This window comes from Rosa rugosa, chromosome 2 (assembly GCF_958449725.1).
Source record: "Rosa rugosa chromosome 2, drRosRugo1.1, whole genome shotgun sequence".
Lineage (NCBI taxonomy): Eukaryota > Viridiplantae > Streptophyta > Magnoliopsida > Rosales > Rosaceae > Rosa > Rosa rugosa.
The window spans coordinates 22,510,352-22,529,641 of NC_084821.1; the positions used below are offsets into that span (position 1 = coordinate 22,510,352).

The window sequence follows — 19,290 nt, forward strand, 5'->3', positions numbered from 1 at the left end:
TCAACTGCACCATCCACATTTAATTTGAGGAAAGGAAGACAAGGTCGGGACCAATGAGTCACACTTACTTTCCAGTTTTCCACTATAATATTAGACTCTCGCGGATATATATATTGATTATTCACCCATCAATTTTACTCCTTTTTTTTCATCATGCAAATGGTTGCCGCGGATATATATATATATTACAGCACCTCCACCACCACCGAGGCAGTGCGATAGTATCAAGGACCCTTTGAAAGGAGCCTCTTCTTGTCCTCTGAGTTCTTGAATTTCCTAAGAAATCGACCAGTAGGTCATTTGCGAATTGAAAGATACCTAGGTCATGTCTACAATTCACTCATCATCGCCATAAACCGTTCTTGAATACGCAGAGAAATTGACCGTTTGCAAATTAAAAGTTACCCAGGTCATATGACTCATGTCCACAATTAACTCATCAATGCCATTAGGCACAGTGGGGGTGAGATCCGATGAGACCCACCGCATAACCAATTACACATCAGAAGGTTCATTGTCAACCTCTTGATCATCGATCCGTGCCTCCTCAATCACCGGGGTTACGAGGCTACAACCATCATCCTACCCGGGGCCACACCACCGGGTACCGGAGGCCAAAGCCAAAGGGTACCCCAACGGGGTTACAAAACCCCCAATCATCATCCTACCCGGGGCCACACCACTGGGTACCGGAGATCAAAGACACCAAACACCCCAACGGGGTTACGAGGCACAAATCATCATTCTACCCGGGGCCACGCCACCGGGTAAAGGAGGCCTACCGGCCCTCATTCAACCCCATTGGGTTAAGGAGGCATCGGCCCTCATTCAACCACATTGGGTTAACGAGGTCCAAACCCTCATTCACCTCAACGGGTACAAGAGGCTCGAAGCCTATATACTCCACAGGGTGCTAAGGCTCAAGCCTATCTACCCCACCGGGTACACGAGGCCTACAGGCCCTCATAAATCCTCTACTTGAGTGAGGTATCCCAACGGGATAACTACAGGGTAGCTCCCTTATGTCAGCCAAGGTCCAGTCTCTTGCATTATAATCCTTGCCCCGAGCGAGGTATACCCAACGGGTAGGCCAAGGTCCAATCCCTTGCTTTTGAGTCGTCTCACCTCCCGAGCATTCTCTACACTTGGGGGACTTATTCATACCACTTATCACAAGTGGAGGTAGTACCCGACCGGGACTATCATTGAGCTTCACGCTCATACTTTTCGTGCTATAGTCTATTAATGGAAATATTGAAATTTTTTCGCCTATTGTTGATCGCAACAATTAAATTTCATTCACATCCCATTAATAAGACCATAGGACAGAACTCACACTACCTATCACTCACTCAATATGAGCGAGCGCAATTCATACACTCTCATACTCGGGGGACTATCATGGTCTTGCCATAGTCTCGCTAGTATGACAAGTAGTCACTTCGATACCGGAGCTTCATTCTTAGCCTCACCAGCATCGTCGAACATAATCTAAGTCTGAATTCCCATTTTACTAACTACGTGACTTGGAGGACTCGGCGAGTAACCATACTCCCGATCCTAACATGTGCATCATATGCATACAACATATACATATCATTATGTACGCGTCATTGCGTTCATCACACATCTATGCATCGATCATATGCACTTTGTTATACTTTCACAACCCCATACATTCTAGACTTATACGTCGTATGTCCACATTACATAAATGCGTGCATACACACAATGTGTAAAAGGCATCTCATATAAACAATCATGCACCTCGATGCATTTGACTCAAATGTCACTTAGATTGCCCTAGCGCTATCAATATGCTCTTTGTACACTCTTATCTTATTTGCAGGTACTAGCTAGATGATGGGCCCTGTGGCACCAACCTGTCATGGAAACTTCACAGGACCCGGAAGAGTCCCTTCTTACTTACGGAGTTGGGGGACTAGTATGGGTATGACGTTCAGCGAGGTCATCACTCATACTTGGCGGCATCACATTTAAACTCCCCAACCAAGAAGCGCCTCTTACTCGGGGACTTGGGGGACTTGTTGATATCACTTATACAACATACTGCCAAGCATAAGCAACGACCTCATAAGTGGGCCCCACGACATGACTAGCCCCGCCTATGGCATGCATCCGGTAGACCGACACCCGAGCTACGTTGCCATGGTGGAGGTCGGCCGGTATCTAGTCGGGAGGCCACTCTCCCATGCTCTCCAAAAGGCTTCAAGAGAAGTAAATATGTGTATTATGTCCCACATCGGAAATGTAGAATAGAATGGGACTTCCTTTAGCTATAAAGGGAAGTCCTCCCCTTCTTGGAAAGGGATGGGATCCATGATCCCCACACTTGTATACTACAAAGGCTACTTGGCCTCACTCATAGCTAGTGAAATCTCTCTAAGTGGACGTAGCCTTGCCTCAAGGGCAAGGTGAACCGCTATACATGCTTGTGTCATTTCTCTCTCCCTCTCTACCTTGCCTCATACTTAGTTCCCGTTCCGTATTCTCACACAGAAACACTCGCACTGGAGCGTATCATCCATATGACGAGTCATTAAGATGATGGCTTTCGCCTTATTTGCCTCCAAGGCTGCTCTATTTGATTTCAAAGCTTGAGCTTGCTCAACAGTTAGCACGTCCTGGCTAGGCTCGAGAATCATATCCAGGATTCCTTCGACCTTGAGATGCTGGCGGACATCACGGACCCGCTTATGATATCCAGAGCCAGTTGTTCCCAATGGAGCAAAGTCCAGTTTGTTCAGGTTACTCATCCTGAAAAGAGAACAAGAAAAAAGGTTAGTTTCGGAGAGGAAAAAGCTACCACAAAAACAATAGAAATTTCTGAGCGTAATCGCTCCCAAGAAATTAGGAATTTTCTAGAGTAATCGCTTCCAAGAAATTAGGAATTTCTAAGCGTAGTCGCTCCCAAGAAATTCGATTCCAAGAGGTATTGGATTAGATCGAAACAATGATGTGTTTGTGATCGATCATAATTTCTCAACAAACTCTAAGTTTGGAGAACTCTACAAGCTCCAAGCTTGGAGTATGCACGAACCCCCCACAGTTCGGTTTATGGTCTCCCCTATGAAGAAGAAAGGGGGTAGAAGAAGGGAGGTTGCAAGTCCCCAAGAAAAAAAAAAAAAAAAAAAAAAAAAAAGGAAAAAGAATAAAAACTTCAAAAACAGGAACTTTTTAAAAATACCTCTAAAATTGCCGGAAAGTTGTCGGGGGGTCGTCGGAAAATTAGGATGGCCGGCAGTAGTTGTCCCTGGCCGAAGGCGGTCGGAACTGGTCGGTGGTGGTCGGAATTAATCGGTGATGGTCGGAATTACCCTAAAAACGTTTCTATCCGGTTTTCTGCCTGCGGACCAGTCAGTCAGGCGGCGGTTCGGCAAGTTTTAGACCGGTTCTTGGAACGATCTGACCAGTTCTGTAATCGTAAGATCAAGGCGCTGCTGCTGACAAAATTTGGTGGCAATTGGAGGTTCGGAATGTGGTGAACCGGCAGAGTTTTTTGCTGCGGGTAGTTTGGAGCTTCCGGTGGCCGGTTTGGTAGGTGTCCAGCCGGTTATGGTGGTTCTGCCGCCGATTCTGGATTACTGGGGTCGAGGGATTCAAGTTGTGCGGCGGAGGCAGAAAAGGTTTCAAGGTTTTGTATTCGGATAACGTGTTTAAGGAAAACGAAATTGGGAGAGAATTTGTTGCGCTTTCATTGATAATAGGGACCTCTTTATATAGAGGATTACAAGTATAGAAGTAGAGTTGTACATAGAAACATAATCATAAAATGATTGGATATCTACGAATATCTCCCAGAATATCTCTAACATAAACCCTATTACAAATTGTGCAAGTAACTTAGAGTTTGGGCCAGACACATATTCTGAATTTACTTGAACAGCTTCAGAATTATACAAATTGTTGTTTATAGTTTAGGAGGGCATTCAGCTAAAGAAAAAATGTTGAGGTGGCACTGGATAAGCTTAGTATTTTGAAATAGCGATCAATGTCTATTAATATGCAATGAAAATGGAAAAGACCAGTGAGAGTTGACCAAAAGAAGTGGAGTGTTGGTAATTTCTGATTTGGTAGGACAGCTAAGAAGATAATATATTTTAGGGAAATTCGTCCAAACAGTGTCTGAACTTTTCCAGACTATTAATTTTCATACCTATACTTTGAAAAATCTCATAATAGTACCTGAAGTTTTGGCCCCGACCCAATTTTGATACCTAGCAACAGTAAAAACGTTAACTCTGTTAACTTTTAAAGGGTTTTTTCGTCATTTTACTATTCATCCTCCTATCTTATCTGAAACCATCCTCATCTCCATCCTCTTCTTCTCCTCCACCGAAACCATCTCCATCCTCATCTCCATCTTCTTCTTTCTTTTCTCCCTTCTCCTTCCTTCTGGTCTGCAGCGATGGATGGTTTGTAGGGAGGCGAGGTCGGGCGAGAGTGGATGATGTCAGACGGGGAAGCGTGCGCGGGGCCGCGGAGGCCTGGGGTGCAGCGCTGGACAAGGCTAAAGCCCGTGTGGGCTGGCGGGGATTGGGGATGAGTGGGCTGCTACATCGTCGCCGATCTGGGTGCTGCGACGGTGGGGAGCTGACAAATCCGATCTGGGTGCTGCGACGGTGGAGAGCGCCGGCAAGCAGTGGCCTTCTCGAGTCGTGCGAGGCTAGGCGAGGTGGGCAGCCGGCCGTGCGCGGCTAGGCGAGAGTTGGGCCATGCGTACAGGTGCAGCAGCGCCGTTGCAGGTGAGGAGGCGGGGTGTGCAAGGCGCGGGCTGTCGGACGCGAGTCTACTGCAGGCAGGGAGGGTGGCAGGCCAATCTAGGGAAGCCGAGGTGAGGGTAGGCTACCTTGACTTGTGTAGTTGCTCAATTTTGCATTTGTTTGGTAGAAATTGAAGAATTTATGGTGTTTTAGGTGGATTTGGCTTGGTGGGTGTGTTGGGATAGCTGAAAGTTGTTTGATTTTGTGTAATTTTGCAAAAAGTTTGAAGCTTTATGATGCATAATGTATGTTTGGGAGGAATGTATATGAATGAGCTAATCGGTCTGAGTTGAAAGTAAGAGAAATTGGCTTTAGTGCATTGTTAATTTGTTATGGTGAGCTAATCAGTATATGGGAAATGTAAGGGAATGCTGAAAACTTTTTTGGATTTTGTGTGCAAAGACTGAATCTTTGAGATGCTTTTGGTGGAGGAGAAGAAGAGGATGGAGATGAGGATGGTTTCAGATAAGATAGGAGGATGAATAGTAAAATGACGAAAAAACCCTTTAAAAGTTAACAGAGTTAACGTTTTTACTGTTGCCAGGTATGAAAATTGGGTCGGGGCCAAAACTTCAGGTACTATTATGAGATTTTTCAAAGTATAGGTATGAAAATTAATAGTCTGGAAAAGTTCAGATACTGTTTGGACGAATTTCCCTATATTTTAATCCCAATTGTGTTTTTTTTCTTTTCTTTCAAAGATGCATGTCTTGGCTTATTTGGGATCACACCATACTTTGAAATAACAATCTCATGCCTCCATAAATAGCACTTCCATTTTGTAATTTGCACCCGTAATTCACTAATTAAAGCTATGCAAAATGCATGTGCATATATATAGTCCTTTTAGTGAGGATTTCATTTTTAGTCATTTTAAGAGATCACTTATTAGACTAATTTTTCGATTACATATCTCAGTCGTTTAGTTCTTATCTCTATATGAGTATATCACTTCTACAAATTTTCAGTCAAATTGATTACCGTTAAGGTATGAAATTAGATTAAATCAATGGACGAATCAAATCTATCCAAACTAATCTATTCATGCTTGCAATCGTAAATCACAGTTATGAATGTTATAACAATATTTAATTTGGTTGAAAATTTGCAAAAGTGATATACTCATGTAGACCTAAAAACTGAACAGTTGAGTTTCCAATATGTGATCGAAAAGTTGGTCTAATAAGTGTTAGATCCTTTAAAATGGCCAAAAAAATAGATCCTTCACTAGAAGAGCATATATATATATATATATATATATATATATAGAGAATCTTGCTTTGCTAAGGAGGTCCTTAACTTAGCTTAAAGAATGGATTTCCATATTTTGACCACTTTTCGATTGCATATTCACATTTTAACCGTTCAGTTTTTAGGTATATATGAGTAGATCACTTTTGCAAATTTTCAGCCAAATTGATGATCGTTAAGGCATCCAAAAGTGAAATTTACACGAATGGTTCAGGTTGGACAGATTCGGTTCGTTCGTGTAAATTGCAGTTTTGGATGCCTTAACGATCATCAATTTGGCTGAAAATTTGCAGAAGTGATCTACTCATATATACCTAAAAACGGAACGGTTAAGATATGAATATGCAATCGAAAAGTTGTTAAAATATGGAAATCCATTCCTTAAGCTAAGTTAATGACCTCCTTAGAATAGAAGGTATGTATATATAGGGAAAATGATCATTTACCCAATTTTGGGGTTAATTAACCTCACTTACCCAAACACTCTAAAATATTGCCCACTTATCCAAACATTCTAAGAGATCATTTCCCTAATACCCAATTAAGTATTTTTTTTATTCATTTTTATTTATTTTTGGGACAATTTTGCCCTCTCCTTCTTTGTCACTTAGAGAGAGAAGTCATCGGAGACCTTGCCGGACTCCGGTGACCAATGGCCGGCCGCGGACTCCGATGACGGGCTCCGGCGACCGGATTCCGGCGTCTGAATTTATTACCCCCTAATAATACCTAGTAACCATATTATTGCCCCCAAATACTCATATTATTGCCCCCTAAATTTTTTTTTTCTGTTTTCTTTTTTCTTTCCTTCTGGGCATTCTACCCCAATTTTACCAAAAAAAAAAAAAAATTGATTACGGTGAAGCAAAATCGAAGAGCTCCATAGAGCAATTGGAATCTCAGATCCATGAGCTTCAGATCTCCACACTCTCCATCTCCACCAAGCAAACCGAGCTCCAGACCTCACAGTCTCATCTCCACAGCAAGCTCATCGCCCTCGAGAACCTCCCCCCGTCTTCCACGGCCGCGCCGGCAACGAGAACGCCGTCGATTGGCTCACCGCCACCGAGAGCCACTTCGCCTACCTCGACACCCCCGCCGCCAACCGAGTCAAGATCGCCGCCACTGGCTTGCGCGGCAACGCGAGCCCCTGGATGTGCTGGTACGAGTCTCGATACCCGGTGAGTGCGCCGTGGTCAATTTTCAGGTATGAGTTTCTGAGGTTTTTCCGGCCGGAGACGATCATCGCCGCCGTGTGTAATTTGGAGCAGAAGAGGTCGGTGAAGGAGTATGAGGTGGAGTTTTTGAGGCTGTCTGCCGGAGGTGGGGATCTAAGAGCCGTGGTTGAATAATACAGAGAGAGAGAGACAGATAGAGAGAGAGAGAGAGAGAGAGAGAGAGAGAGAGGCTGAGGGGAGTCAAGAGAGAGAGAGAGAGTATGAGGGGAGTAATTGTTAATTAAAATGAAGGCAATACTGTCAATAGATGTTAGATTGGGTAAATGGGAGTAAAAAAACTCTTAGTGGAGTAAGTGGGCAATTTTTAGGCTAAAATTGGATAAGTGGTCACAGCCCCGTATATATATATAAAAAATATCCATCGGATCCATTTTTCAATTATATTTCAAGAATCCAAAAGTTCAAGTTTTGTGCCTCCACATATTAATTATTTTTGACAAATATAATTTCAATCTAATTGAAAATTATGAAGAAATTTAACTAAATCAATCATTATAGTACTAATAAATTATACTAATTAACGCCTTGGTGTCTTCCAATTAGACTAAAAAATTGCATAACTACTATACTTACATAGACCTAAAATTGAATTGTCAGATCGCTGAAATATCTCATATGTCATCCGTTAAAATGCGCAAAAAAGTCATTACTATAAAGTAGAAGGATCTTGTGTATATGTATTAAAATTCATCGCTCTAATTTATTCATCAGTGTAATGTGTTATGTACGTGTATATATCGATCTCTAGCTACTTCTTGGTGGTATATAGTTTCTTTATTCTCATTCGCCTAAAAACACAAAACTAATTGTAATTTTATTTCGAGACCAAATGGAGAGCAAGAGTCACGCATGTTACTCGTCTGATGATCGAATCTCTATCACCTAACATGACGGTCATGTATGTTTAGAATAATACATTACCAGCAGAACCTTTACGAATATTTTTTTTTTTCCTTAATTTGATACCCTATTAACTAATTCGGTTGTCATCTGATCATCTTCATCTTCATCTTCATCTCTTAGTTAATTGATTAACTCCCATTTGTATCATGACAAATTTTCTGTCCTTATCAAGAAATGTATTGTTTTTGTAGTAGCTAGGTTTGTCAACTCCTGCCTCAGAGGCCTGTATAATAAGAGTTCCAACGTCAGAGGCCTGTATAACCCCGTTCGATTCCATTCACACTTGAAGTGAACATTAATTCACTCCAACCAGTTCTATTTATAATCGCAAATATTTTATGACACACAATTAGCTAAACACTTCACTATCAAACCATGGATGGGATGGGCGCATCTGGAAACCATGATCTTAGAGGTCACAGCGTCATTAATGACTTTGAGTCACAAGACTTCATAGATGATGCAAACTTCGACCAGTTCATCGATCTTATTCGTGGAGAAAATGAAGATCCAGCAGCTGAGTTTAATCTTGACCTTACCAGCGGGTCATTCTTTGATAGCCAGCTTTGTCCAACTACTTATCCGGTCAGTTGTTTTGGTTTTGATCATAATATTACAATCCTGTGCGATCCAGCTCCCTTTCTTAGTACGTTACCGAGTTTTGGTGGAGAAATGAACGACATTGGGGAAGAAGATAATGATGGGGGGGATTCGTGTGGGACAACGACAACAACAAACACCACAGCCACAACGACAAAGAAGCCAAAGGTTGATCGTTCGAGAACCTTGGTTTCTGAAAGGAGGAGGAGGGGAAGGATGAAGGAAAAACTCTATGCATTGCGGTCCTTAGTTCCTAACATCACTAAGGTAAGGTTCCTTCTCTTCCAATGTGAAAGAAAGAATTACACATTTTTTCATTTTTTTTTTCCAAATCTGGGATCCTGGTTAGAGGTGCTTTTTGTAATTAGATCGAAAATGATACATGAAACGATATATTTGATGATGATGCACAGATGGATAAGGCGTCCATTATTGGAGATGCTGTCTTGTATGTGCAAGACCTGGAAAAGCAGGCTAAGAAGCTGAAAGCTGAGATTTCGGGACTTGAAGTATCCTTAGAAGGATCAACCCAAAATCCAACCAAGAATAAATTAGTTGCGGACAATTACCATTTAATTCCCAAGGAAACCATTCAGGTTCGACTATTGTCTCATCAATTAAACCCTTAGTGCATGGAAGTATAACAAAACCAAAATTTAATATAAATATAATCTTCTATTATACCCATTGTTTGGGGTACCTCTTCTTTCCATATACCCTATTATATGTTACAACTGATATTGTCCTCAAACGTAATCAGCTCGGTGATCTTTTTCTTTTGGTGTAATATATACGATTATATATACTGTTGTGTAAGATCCACACCAGTCCAGCACAGTTGTGTTCAATCGACACCATTCCTAACCTGGATGTCTAATGATCTATATATTGATTTATCACCATGCTTGAGAAACACCTGAAAATGCTTCGTTTGGATGCCTTTGCAGATAGATGTGTCTCAAGTAAAGGAGAAAGGCTTTTATGTGAAAGTGGGATGCAACAGAGGAGTAGGGGTGGCCACAGCACTTTACAAGGCCATAGAATCCCTTACAAGCTTCACTGTTCAGAGTTCAAACTTGAACATGGTTAATTCCAAGAGATTCGAAATAACACTCGCTTTGAACGTAAGCCTTCGGTTTCTTCTTTATCGACATAATTGTACATGGTGTTTGTCTTTTTTGTTCATTAATTAAACTGGTGTTTGTTAATATTAACAGGTAAAAGAGTGCGAGCACGAGATCATGAACTTACCAAATTTGAAACTTTGGGTGACTGGGGCTTTTCTGAACCAGGGTTTTGAATTAGCCACAGGCTTTTGATGCCATTCATGCATAGAGCTGCTTCCATAGAACTATTGTAACAGCTAATTAAAAATCCTAGATGTCCAAGAGCAATGAAATCAAAAGTACATGCACGCATGCAATAAACCAAATATGCTTGTAGCGTTGTAATTTTTTTTTTTTTTTTTTTTTTGGTGGACGAATTGTATCGTCGCACTTAATTTCCACTTTTCTTATAGGATATACATATATTGATTATACAACTACCAATTTTACTCCTTTTTTTATCATCATGCAACTGGTTGTCGCGTATATGTATATGAATAGCAATATTACAGCACCACAACCACCGAAGCCGTGCGCGATAGTATGGAGGACCCTTTGAAAGGAGCCTCTTCTTGTCCTCTGGGTTCTTGAATTTCCCAAGAAATCGACCAGTAGGTCATTTGCGAACTGAAAGATACCTAGGTCATGTCCACAATTCACTCACCATCGCCATAAACCGTTCTTGAATACGCAGAGAAATTGACCGTTTGGTCGTTTGCAAATTAAAAGTTACCCAGGTCATATGACTCATGTCCACAATTGACTCATCATTGCCATTAGGCACAATGGGGGTGGCATCCGATGAGACCCACCGCATAACCAATTACACATCAGAAGGTTCATTGTCAACCACTTGATTATGATCCGTGCCTCCTCAGTCACCGGAAGGGCTGCCACCAATTGCTCCGTGACCACGTCAATTACAGCCATCAAGACAAGGATGGGGAGAGGAGAAGGGGAGGGAAAGATCTGTGGAGGATAAGGGAAAGAGGAGAGGTTAACAGCGTGCAGCTAGGGTTTACTGACAAGAGCGAGAACTCCCTAGTTTACTTTTCAAGTTCATTATTTTACAGTAGTGGTACATATCATTACAGCTAGACAGGGATATTGCCAGAGTAGTGGTACATAACTCTTGCCTGCTTGAAGCCAAGAGCAACATTGAAACGGGTACAAAAACAACAGATATATAGAGACCAAGTGGATATAATATCTATTTCCTGTCAACATTAGTTCTAGTACTGAAGCAAGAATTAGTGAACAAGACATAATTGGCATACTATAGGCATTCTTTTTGGCATATACATAGAGGTGTATGATCTTCCAAATTGAGACATCCATCCATGGCAGCCATCATATACTGCAACTATGCAAGCTCGTTTCAAATAAACACGGGTTGCTAGACCTCTACGAGTTGCCAATTTTAGCACATTTCAGTATGACAACCTCACTGCAGTGAAGATTGTGGGTCAGCAAGAATCCAGGACACCCGAGCATCCATGGCTTCTTCTGCAACTCTAAATGAAGAGTGAACTATCACATAAGGGAACTATCACATAAGGAAGACCATAAAAATAAGAGAAAAGCTATGATTGCATTTAAACAAAAGCATCAAAAATTTTGCAATTATATAGCAAAGCTGCTGTTTCTTAGTTTCTTATCTATCTCAGTTGGCATTATTTCCTTTCAATCAACTAATAGTAAATTTAAGTTGGCCCATGAAAGGCATGAACCCAGTTTTCAAAACTGCCAATCAGGTGTGCTGGATTTCATACTATCCTCGTTCAAAAGAAGATTCTTTATTGCAAGAACAGATAACAGAAGTAGAGAACTAGGCAAGGTGTCAAGATGCTCTCTTCTCCTACGTACATTGAGAATCGTTGCTTAAAAATTGAGAATTGTTGCTTAAAATTATAGAATATTGATTTCAATAGCATACTGTCACATTCTAGGTAATGCTAACAATCCTCTCAGACACAGCATGTTCAATGCTTTCCACCAAAAAAATTTCCACATCAAGTTAGTGTTAGGACACGGACAAGAGATCATATCATACAATATTGTTGCAAAAGTGGAAACCCACAATTATAATCTATTTGCTATGGCTTTGCTTTAAAATGAAATATCTATTTAGATAAGTAAAAGAGAGAAGCAAGTGAGATAGGACTAATAGAGGCGTATTGGACCAGAAGGTTACTAATATGGAATAAGTGATCTTAAATCCCAGTTTTTGAGGTAAATAACAGATTAGATTGTATGGGCAACTGAGATTCAGCGTCAAAGAATACAAATAAGACCAAAGAGCATACCATGGCATTTGAAAGCTTCTGTCAACCAGCAGCAACCTAGATGTTCAATCCAAACCTGCTAAACAGGCAGACCAATTACTATAAACATAATTATTAAATTTACTGAATTATATTTCTTTCTCAAGAAAAAAAAATTACTGATATGATGTCATAAAGATATGTTACCTGGCTGCAGAGGACCCTTCACGTATGTGCTTTGAGGTTGGAATTTACCAATCATCATATGCACCATCCTTAATATCCATAAAAAAAATCCATAGCCTGCATTCATATCTTCAATCACCACTTTCAAATTCTACCTTCTGAGCATCATCTTCGACTGTGAGATAAGGGAAAAAAAAAAAAAAAGGCATTTCAACCATTTGAGATCAACTATATACCACCCAGCCCTAAGAAATGCCAATTGGCCATATTCTAGCAATGAGTCACAAATGCCAAATGTGCTTACCTTTGTACTTATTTTATTGCATCATATGCATGTGCCAAAACAAAAATTTGAATTTTGATTTATGGGGGAAGTAAGTCAATAGACCAATGATCAGTTTGAAATAGTTAGAAAACAGGAGAGTACAGGAAGATCAAGAGAGAGAAGATAGAAGGATGAAGTCCGCTAAACATAGAAAGGACAATCCAAATATGTAACAGAAACAAAAACAAAGAAGCAATTCTAAAATATAGAAATGCCTAATACTGACCTGAGCCAACCAATCCATTCAGCCTTTGCCAACTCAGGCACGGATGTACTTGCCAAACTCCAAAGAATCAATAACTTATGTGAGATATTAATCTTGACCAGTACTATTTCTTTTGGATATGACCTGTAATGCTGTTCCTTTGGTAATCCAGGCAGTAACCTCTGGTTGATGTTCAAAACAGTTTAGAGAACGTAAACTTCCATCCTCCAGTTCTACACCATACACAAATGGGAGTCTAAGAGTAAGGAAACTCTCTGGAGGTAATACCACTTGGCATCCGAGGCTGAACCGCAACTTCTGCTCACGTTCTGGGATTGATGGAGGTAGACATGATGCCTACAAGTAAAAAGATTGCAAATCATGAGGAAAACAACATCAAAGTTATAAACATATAGACTGAACAAAGCACAAAAAGTACCAAAATAAAATTTTGCAAGAGAAATAATAGTAACAATGGACAAGACATTTTAGATGCACTTTAAAATTATAAGCCTTTTCTAATAAAAGAAATACATTATAGTAAGAAAAAAAGAATAACATCATTCATTCATTTTACACAGGAACTTAGGTACTACATAAATCACATAAAACACCCAACTGTTAACCATTTTCACTCATTCCAAAAGAAAAGCAACATAAAACAAAGGATAGCTACAGATTCACTCTGTCCAAAGTCTCCTCTCTTCATCACTAAGAGCATTCACATCCCAGGTATCAAAGTGAGAAGGAATTCTATCAAATTGTGGAGGCTGAGAGGTTAAGAATGGTTTTTCATTAGCTCTCTGTGGCAGAAAAGGTTGAGGATAGCTAGCTCTCTGTGAAGGTTTTTGCTGAAAACCTAACTATGGTCAAATAAGAAAGATGCTGGGTTAAGAATGGCTTATATAGAATTCTCTTAGACGCCATTTTGTTTGGGTTTGAGTTAAGGAAAAAAAAAATATAATATATATATATATATATATATATATATATATATATATATATATATATACAGAAACAAAAAAAAAAACCCTATGATTCATTCTCACTATTTGAAACCAAGGCCTCCCAGAGGCATACCCAAGGCTTTAGCACCTCACCACACTTCACACTATTCTGCAACTCAAGGCGCGTACTTCAAACAATGCCTTAGATGACTTAAATTCTTTGATTAACAAGTTGTAAAATAAAATAGATCACAAATAGTAATCATGCAAGTTATCCTTCGAGGAGGAATGTAAGATATACCTCAAATTGTATCACTGGGCAAGTAGCTAATATGACTGGAAATGGAGGTGTAACCTACAATAAAAGTAGAACCCACAGATGAGACCTTGGTAAGAGGAAAAACATTAGTATGAAATGAAACCTCATTAGTCAGGTAACTCAGGTATATCATGGATTTAACCAAAAGTTACATATTTCAAACATAAGTAACATAAAGAATAACAACACTAAGCTACTTGTAAACTACATTATGGAATGCAATGCAAGGAAATGCTTATATAAACATCCCATACCATAAAAATCCGTTGAAGCTGTGATACTGTCCCCGAAAACTTAGTATTCGGAGGATCCTGCTTATTCTTAGAGAGCCTGCAGTGTGGGCAATTCATATAGATTGGTAAATTTCTATTCAACATGGAGAAAGCACATCCACCATCATCAATATTAATGGACTGAAAGCTCCCTTCATCGTGTTTGGAAAAATTAGCAACTGTTGATACACTAATAGTATGATTCTGCTCCTTTCCTGGTCCTGAGAACTGTATCATCCCATCTGAATTCAGGACACCATTAGTTAGTATATCTTTTGACTTATTTACATTTCTCTCCCTATTTGTGCCGGTAGCAGTGATCCTATTTGAATTTCGATGGGCTTTACCATGGAAACCATTCCTACTTAGTTTTGAAGAATCTGCCTGAATATGGTCTGATTTCACTTGAGATTCTTCAGGCAACTGATATGAGGACCCAAGCTCATTAAGATTCTCTGGATTTAATAGAAAACGATGGCCATGCGGGCACTCATGCTCAAACCCAACATACACTGTTACATGCTTAAAAGAAGGGTCCGGTTTGGACCTTTCAACGCCATTCAGGTTCATAGGGACCACATTACTACCTATTCGTAGATAAGGATCAACATCTGTGCTACTGATCCCACTCACTGTTTCTTGAACAGGTAAATCACCTCTAGATTTTTGAGTTCCTTTATCACTATTCTGCTCTGTACTCTGATCCCTTGACCTAATTTGCTTGAAACTCTTATCTAAACTGGATGCAGATTTTTTCCTCAGCTGGATAGGAGGAAATCCTGAATCTGCAGCTGCTGTTCCAGCAACAACCTCAGAAAAAGGTTTTCTCATGGTAAAGTTGGGTAGACCTTTACCAAAACTGATTTTATTATCATCAGACACTATGTCCTCTGCAGGTTTTCTATGGCTTTCAACTCTGGATTGTAACTCCTTCGAGTGCAACTGCACATCAGCTTTAGATTCAAGCTTAAAGTTTGTACCTGACTTAACGGCAGAACCTTGATCCACTGCTTTGGCAGTGAAATTGATTGCCCTATTCTGTATCTCCATAGATATTGTCCATTTCATAAGAAACTTCTGAGTTGAACAGAACCCGCTTTGAAGCAAGCCTTTATAAGGGTCATAGTACCTTGCACCCCCAATGCGAATCAAACTCCATGAGGAAGATTGAATAGGCCCTGAACTACTTACTTCAGGTAATTGAAGTGTAGGGAGGAGCTTGTCACAGTCCGGAAAGCAACTAAAAGTAATGTTTGCTGATTCAAAGTCAAAAGGATCAGATCGTAATCTCCGTGAACGGCCACAAGAACAGGCATGAAGGAAAACATATCCACTGGAATGTTGCTTCACAGTAGCTCCTAAGAGTGACTCATTAGTATCAACATTATGTCTCTGGTGCATACATGGTTTTCCAGTCAAACTAACAGCATCACACAGTTGCCTTCCAGATTTCCAGATGGAGGTGCACTCGTCCTCCAACTTTTTGGCAAAATGCTGCACTGCATGTCCTTTTACCATTGAGTGGAAAGCATGCAAAGCCTTCTCCAGATGCGCTTCATGTTGTGAAGTTGGGTAACAAGCAGGCAAGTCTTTCAGATAAACCTCTTTGGCAGCTGGAAGGGTCCTTTCACACCACAAAGTCGAAAATCTGGAGTTCATTTTATTACCACTTTCCAACCAAGATACTGCTAAATCTAGGGGATCCATACCTTTCGAAGAAACTCCTTCAACTGGCTGTGGAATAGTGTTCCTCGTCCGAGGTTTTCTTTTACTAATTTCAGTTTCATCTATGCAGCCACCTTTTGCTGAAAGAACCCCATGAAGAATTTGTTGACTGGAAGATAACCAAATTTGGAGAGTTGGAAGTTCTGGAGCATTAAATGTCTTTCCAGACGTAGTTGATGCAGCAGCTGATGCAGCTGACGCAGCAGCGACGGCTGCAGCAACAGCAGCCATACCTACACCAGCAGCTGAACCACTATTGGAATTGGTTACAACTCCCCCCCTCCCTCTTAGAATATCTGATTGCCTGTAAATGAACTCCTTCACTGATATTATATCCTCTTTACTTGCATTCTGACCATGACTTTCAAGCAAAAGAGAATCTGAGGTTGCCTTCCCATTCAAAACATCTTCAACAAGGCCAGTAGCAAACTCAAGCGACTCACCTCTCTGATTTGTATACCTATCTAACAACAGAACCGCCCTTGATGCATCAAGTGAAAACAGAGGTGCAGAATTTGAAGCACCACCATTTCTAGACCCAGCATGACTAGTTTCAGAACCTGAGAGTGTTCTACACTTCTTAATTAAGAAACGAATTTGTGCTTCTAGGGATGACTGCAGCTTCTTCCTAAAACTACCCTCAGATTTACTCACAGGGCGTGCTAGCACAACCACTGAACCAGAACCTTTAACAGGCAAACTTGGCCTTGCTGAAGTGCCCAAACTAGAAGGCTGATTTAGTGAGGATGTATCTGCCGAGTCCTCCACACTAGAGCTAGGATTTGGCACATCAGAGAAATCATCAATGAAAACAAACAGTGTGACTGGGGTACACTGTCCAGGAAACAAAGAAGTGTAGGAACCTAAACCTGACATTAGCGAAATGGCAGAAGCATTGCGAGTCAACATGCCACCACCTCTACCTGGAGAAGAATTTTTCGAAGAGGTTGCAGATGTGGTAGGCCGTGAGGATGACGAATAGGGCTTGGATGGTGTTGGCTGCATATTTCGGGGTCTGACTAATGGAGCCAAGGCATGCTTGGCAGCTTGTAACACTCGAAACTTTTTCAGGAGTTGAGTATCAAACCGTGAACCCTCCAGAATATATATAATTACATGGCAAACCTGCATTACTCGTTGAGTTAATTATCGCTACATAAACTATCACCGATATTAAAACCTCATGTACATGAAAATCACAAAGTTCATCCCGAAAATCCAAATACTCAAATAATGTACATGCATAGAGTTCAGGTCTATATCAGTAGCCATAACGAAAACAATGTCCACTATATCCTACACTTGCTATAAACTCACATTACGCCTAATCAAGAATTCTCAACCACGCATTGGTTCATAACACAATCTGCTCAGTTCCAAATTACATTTACAACTATCAGCAATATGAGTAATCGAAAATGCTTTTAGCCGAAACCGAAAATGCTGCTGAAAATAACAGAGAAAACAACTTACAGAGAACATGAAAAGCATCCCCTGAAGGTCTCCAAAGTCGTGCTCTTCGAACACAGAGTCGAAACCCGACCCGGAGTCCGATAACCCGTTATCGTCCACGGCGGAGCAGAGCGTGGAGCAAAACTGCAAGAACAGAATCCCCTTCTGCTCCTCATGGTAGTAACTGACTCTCCGCCACTTCAACCAGTCCCGGAGCTCCTCCTGGTTCTCGACGCCGAGGGTTTTGTCCCGGTTGCCCGACCCGAACACGTTGGAGTCGAGGATCCGATTGATGAGCTGGGCCGAGTGGTCGGTGCTCGGCGGCCCAATGAAGCCCACCACGACGACGCCGTCGGTGGAGGGAGGGTCTGAGGAGGAGGAGGGAATCGGAATGGTTTGGGAAGGAGGTGAAGAATAGGAAGAAGGGGGTGGGCGGATTAGGACCCGCATAGATGCCGGGTTCGGGTTCGGGTTCGGGTTGGGTGGGTCCATGGAAGCTGATGGGACGGTCCAGTGAGGGACTCCGGTTAATTGGTTCGGCTTCTTTGGACTTCCATTGACAGAGAGAGAGAGAGAGAGAGAGAGAGAGAGAGAGGGGTTTTCTGCTACTATGAATTCAACTTTCTAGGTTTGGTTTGTGAGTGGGATATATAGAGAAATAATCATTTTTATAAGGACTTATTTTTAAAAGTAGATTATGTTACGAAATTGCCCAGCAAATTTGGAGTTGTATCAGTTTGGTCCCAAAAACAGGCATCGGTATTAGCTTCATAAACATTGCCTAAAACGTAGAGGTATTAGGTATACGCATGTAAAATTGGCAACCCAAATATATCATCATTTTTTTTGTAAGGAAACTACCCCGTAAAAAGGAAACAATAATTTCATTAAAAATCACAATCGTATCGAACCATAAATTTTTCAATGCTTCCATCAAGTCATGTCAGCGCGCTAGCTAACATGGTTTTATGCCCCAATCTAACTTTCTAATTGAAATCACAAACTTCTTCTTTTTTGAATAGTCTTTTTTGGGTCTTCTACCATTGCCTCTGTTTTTTTGTGTTCGCTCCCTCAAAACCTCCAAGAATACCACTAGTTCAATGCATCATCTAATGATCCATCATTCAAATCTTACTGCAACAGAGAAGGGTTTTGGGAGGTCGTCTTCAGACGACAATCTCTAATTATCAACCGGAGATGCAATCTTGATCCATGTTCAAATGCCTCTACGAGATGATACATCGATCAATATATAAATCCTATACCTGGTAGTTATCATTTGTGATCATCAATCATTTGAGGCAAACCAAAATAAGATTTTAATTACACAAAATCGTCTCAAAGATTCATGAATCCTAATTAATCAATATAGGTGAGATTTTGAATTTTACAATTAAACGAAACCATAGGAACATGAAAGAATATTATTTTGGATATTTCCATAAGACAACTAAAACAATGATATCATATTTAATAGGCAAAATAGCCAAATTACCCCTGACTCTTCCCATGGCTGCCGATTTACACCCTGCCATTTCAATTTTGATTATCTACACCCTCACTTTTCTAATTGCTGCCGATTTACACCCTATCGTTATTTTTTAGACTTTCCATCCAATTTTCCGTTAATTTGGTTAGCACGTGAGGGGCTTTTTCGTCTTTTCAACTATCACTCAAAAAAAAATTTAAACAAACCAACACATCGTCAAAGAA

The 19,290-nt window shown here is 40.7% G+C and overlaps 2 protein-coding genes across 14 annotated transcripts; one reads left to right on the forward strand and one right to left on the reverse strand.

Moving 5' to 3' along the window:
* Window positions 1–8,434: 8,434 nt before the first annotated feature.
* LOC133727859 (transcription factor FER-LIKE IRON DEFICIENCY-INDUCED TRANSCRIPTION FACTOR-like) lies at window positions 8,435–10,425 on the forward strand. Its single transcript, XM_062155264.1, has 4 exons — window positions 8,435–9,043; window positions 9,190–9,372; window positions 9,724–9,900; window positions 9,994–10,425. The coding sequence occupies exons 1-4, from the start codon at window positions 8,552–8,554 to the stop codon at window positions 10,093–10,095; spliced, it is 954 nt and encodes a 317-aa protein (XP_062011248.1). The 5' UTR covers window positions 8,435–8,551; the 3' UTR covers window positions 10,096–10,425.
* A 146-nt stretch (window positions 10,426–10,571) lies between these two features.
* Window positions 10,572–18,202, reverse strand: LOC133727857 (uncharacterized). 13 transcript variants are annotated; one of them, XM_062155255.1, is made up of 7 exons: window positions 17,599–18,202; window positions 14,383–17,250; window positions 14,111–14,164; window positions 12,884–13,219; window positions 12,354–12,507; window positions 12,189–12,243; window positions 10,572–10,851 (listed from the first exon to the last, which is right to left on the reverse strand). In XM_062155255.1, exons 1-4 carry the CDS (start codon window positions 18,067–18,069, stop codon window positions 12,971–12,973), a joined length of 3,642 nt encoding a protein of 1,213 aa, XP_062011239.1. In that variant the 5' UTR covers window positions 18,070–18,202; the 3' UTR covers window positions 10,572–10,851; window positions 12,189–12,243; window positions 12,354–12,507; window positions 12,884–12,970. The 13 variants fall into 13 exon arrangements, with proteins under 13 accessions (XP_062011239.1, XP_062011245.1, XP_062011247.1 ...); XM_062155261.1 differs by having other exon boundaries at window positions 12,189–12,246; XM_062155263.1 differs by lacking the exon at window positions 10,572–10,851 and adding an exon at window positions 11,041–11,329 and having other exon boundaries at window positions 12,189–12,224.
* Window positions 18,203–19,290: the final 1,088 nt, after the last annotated feature.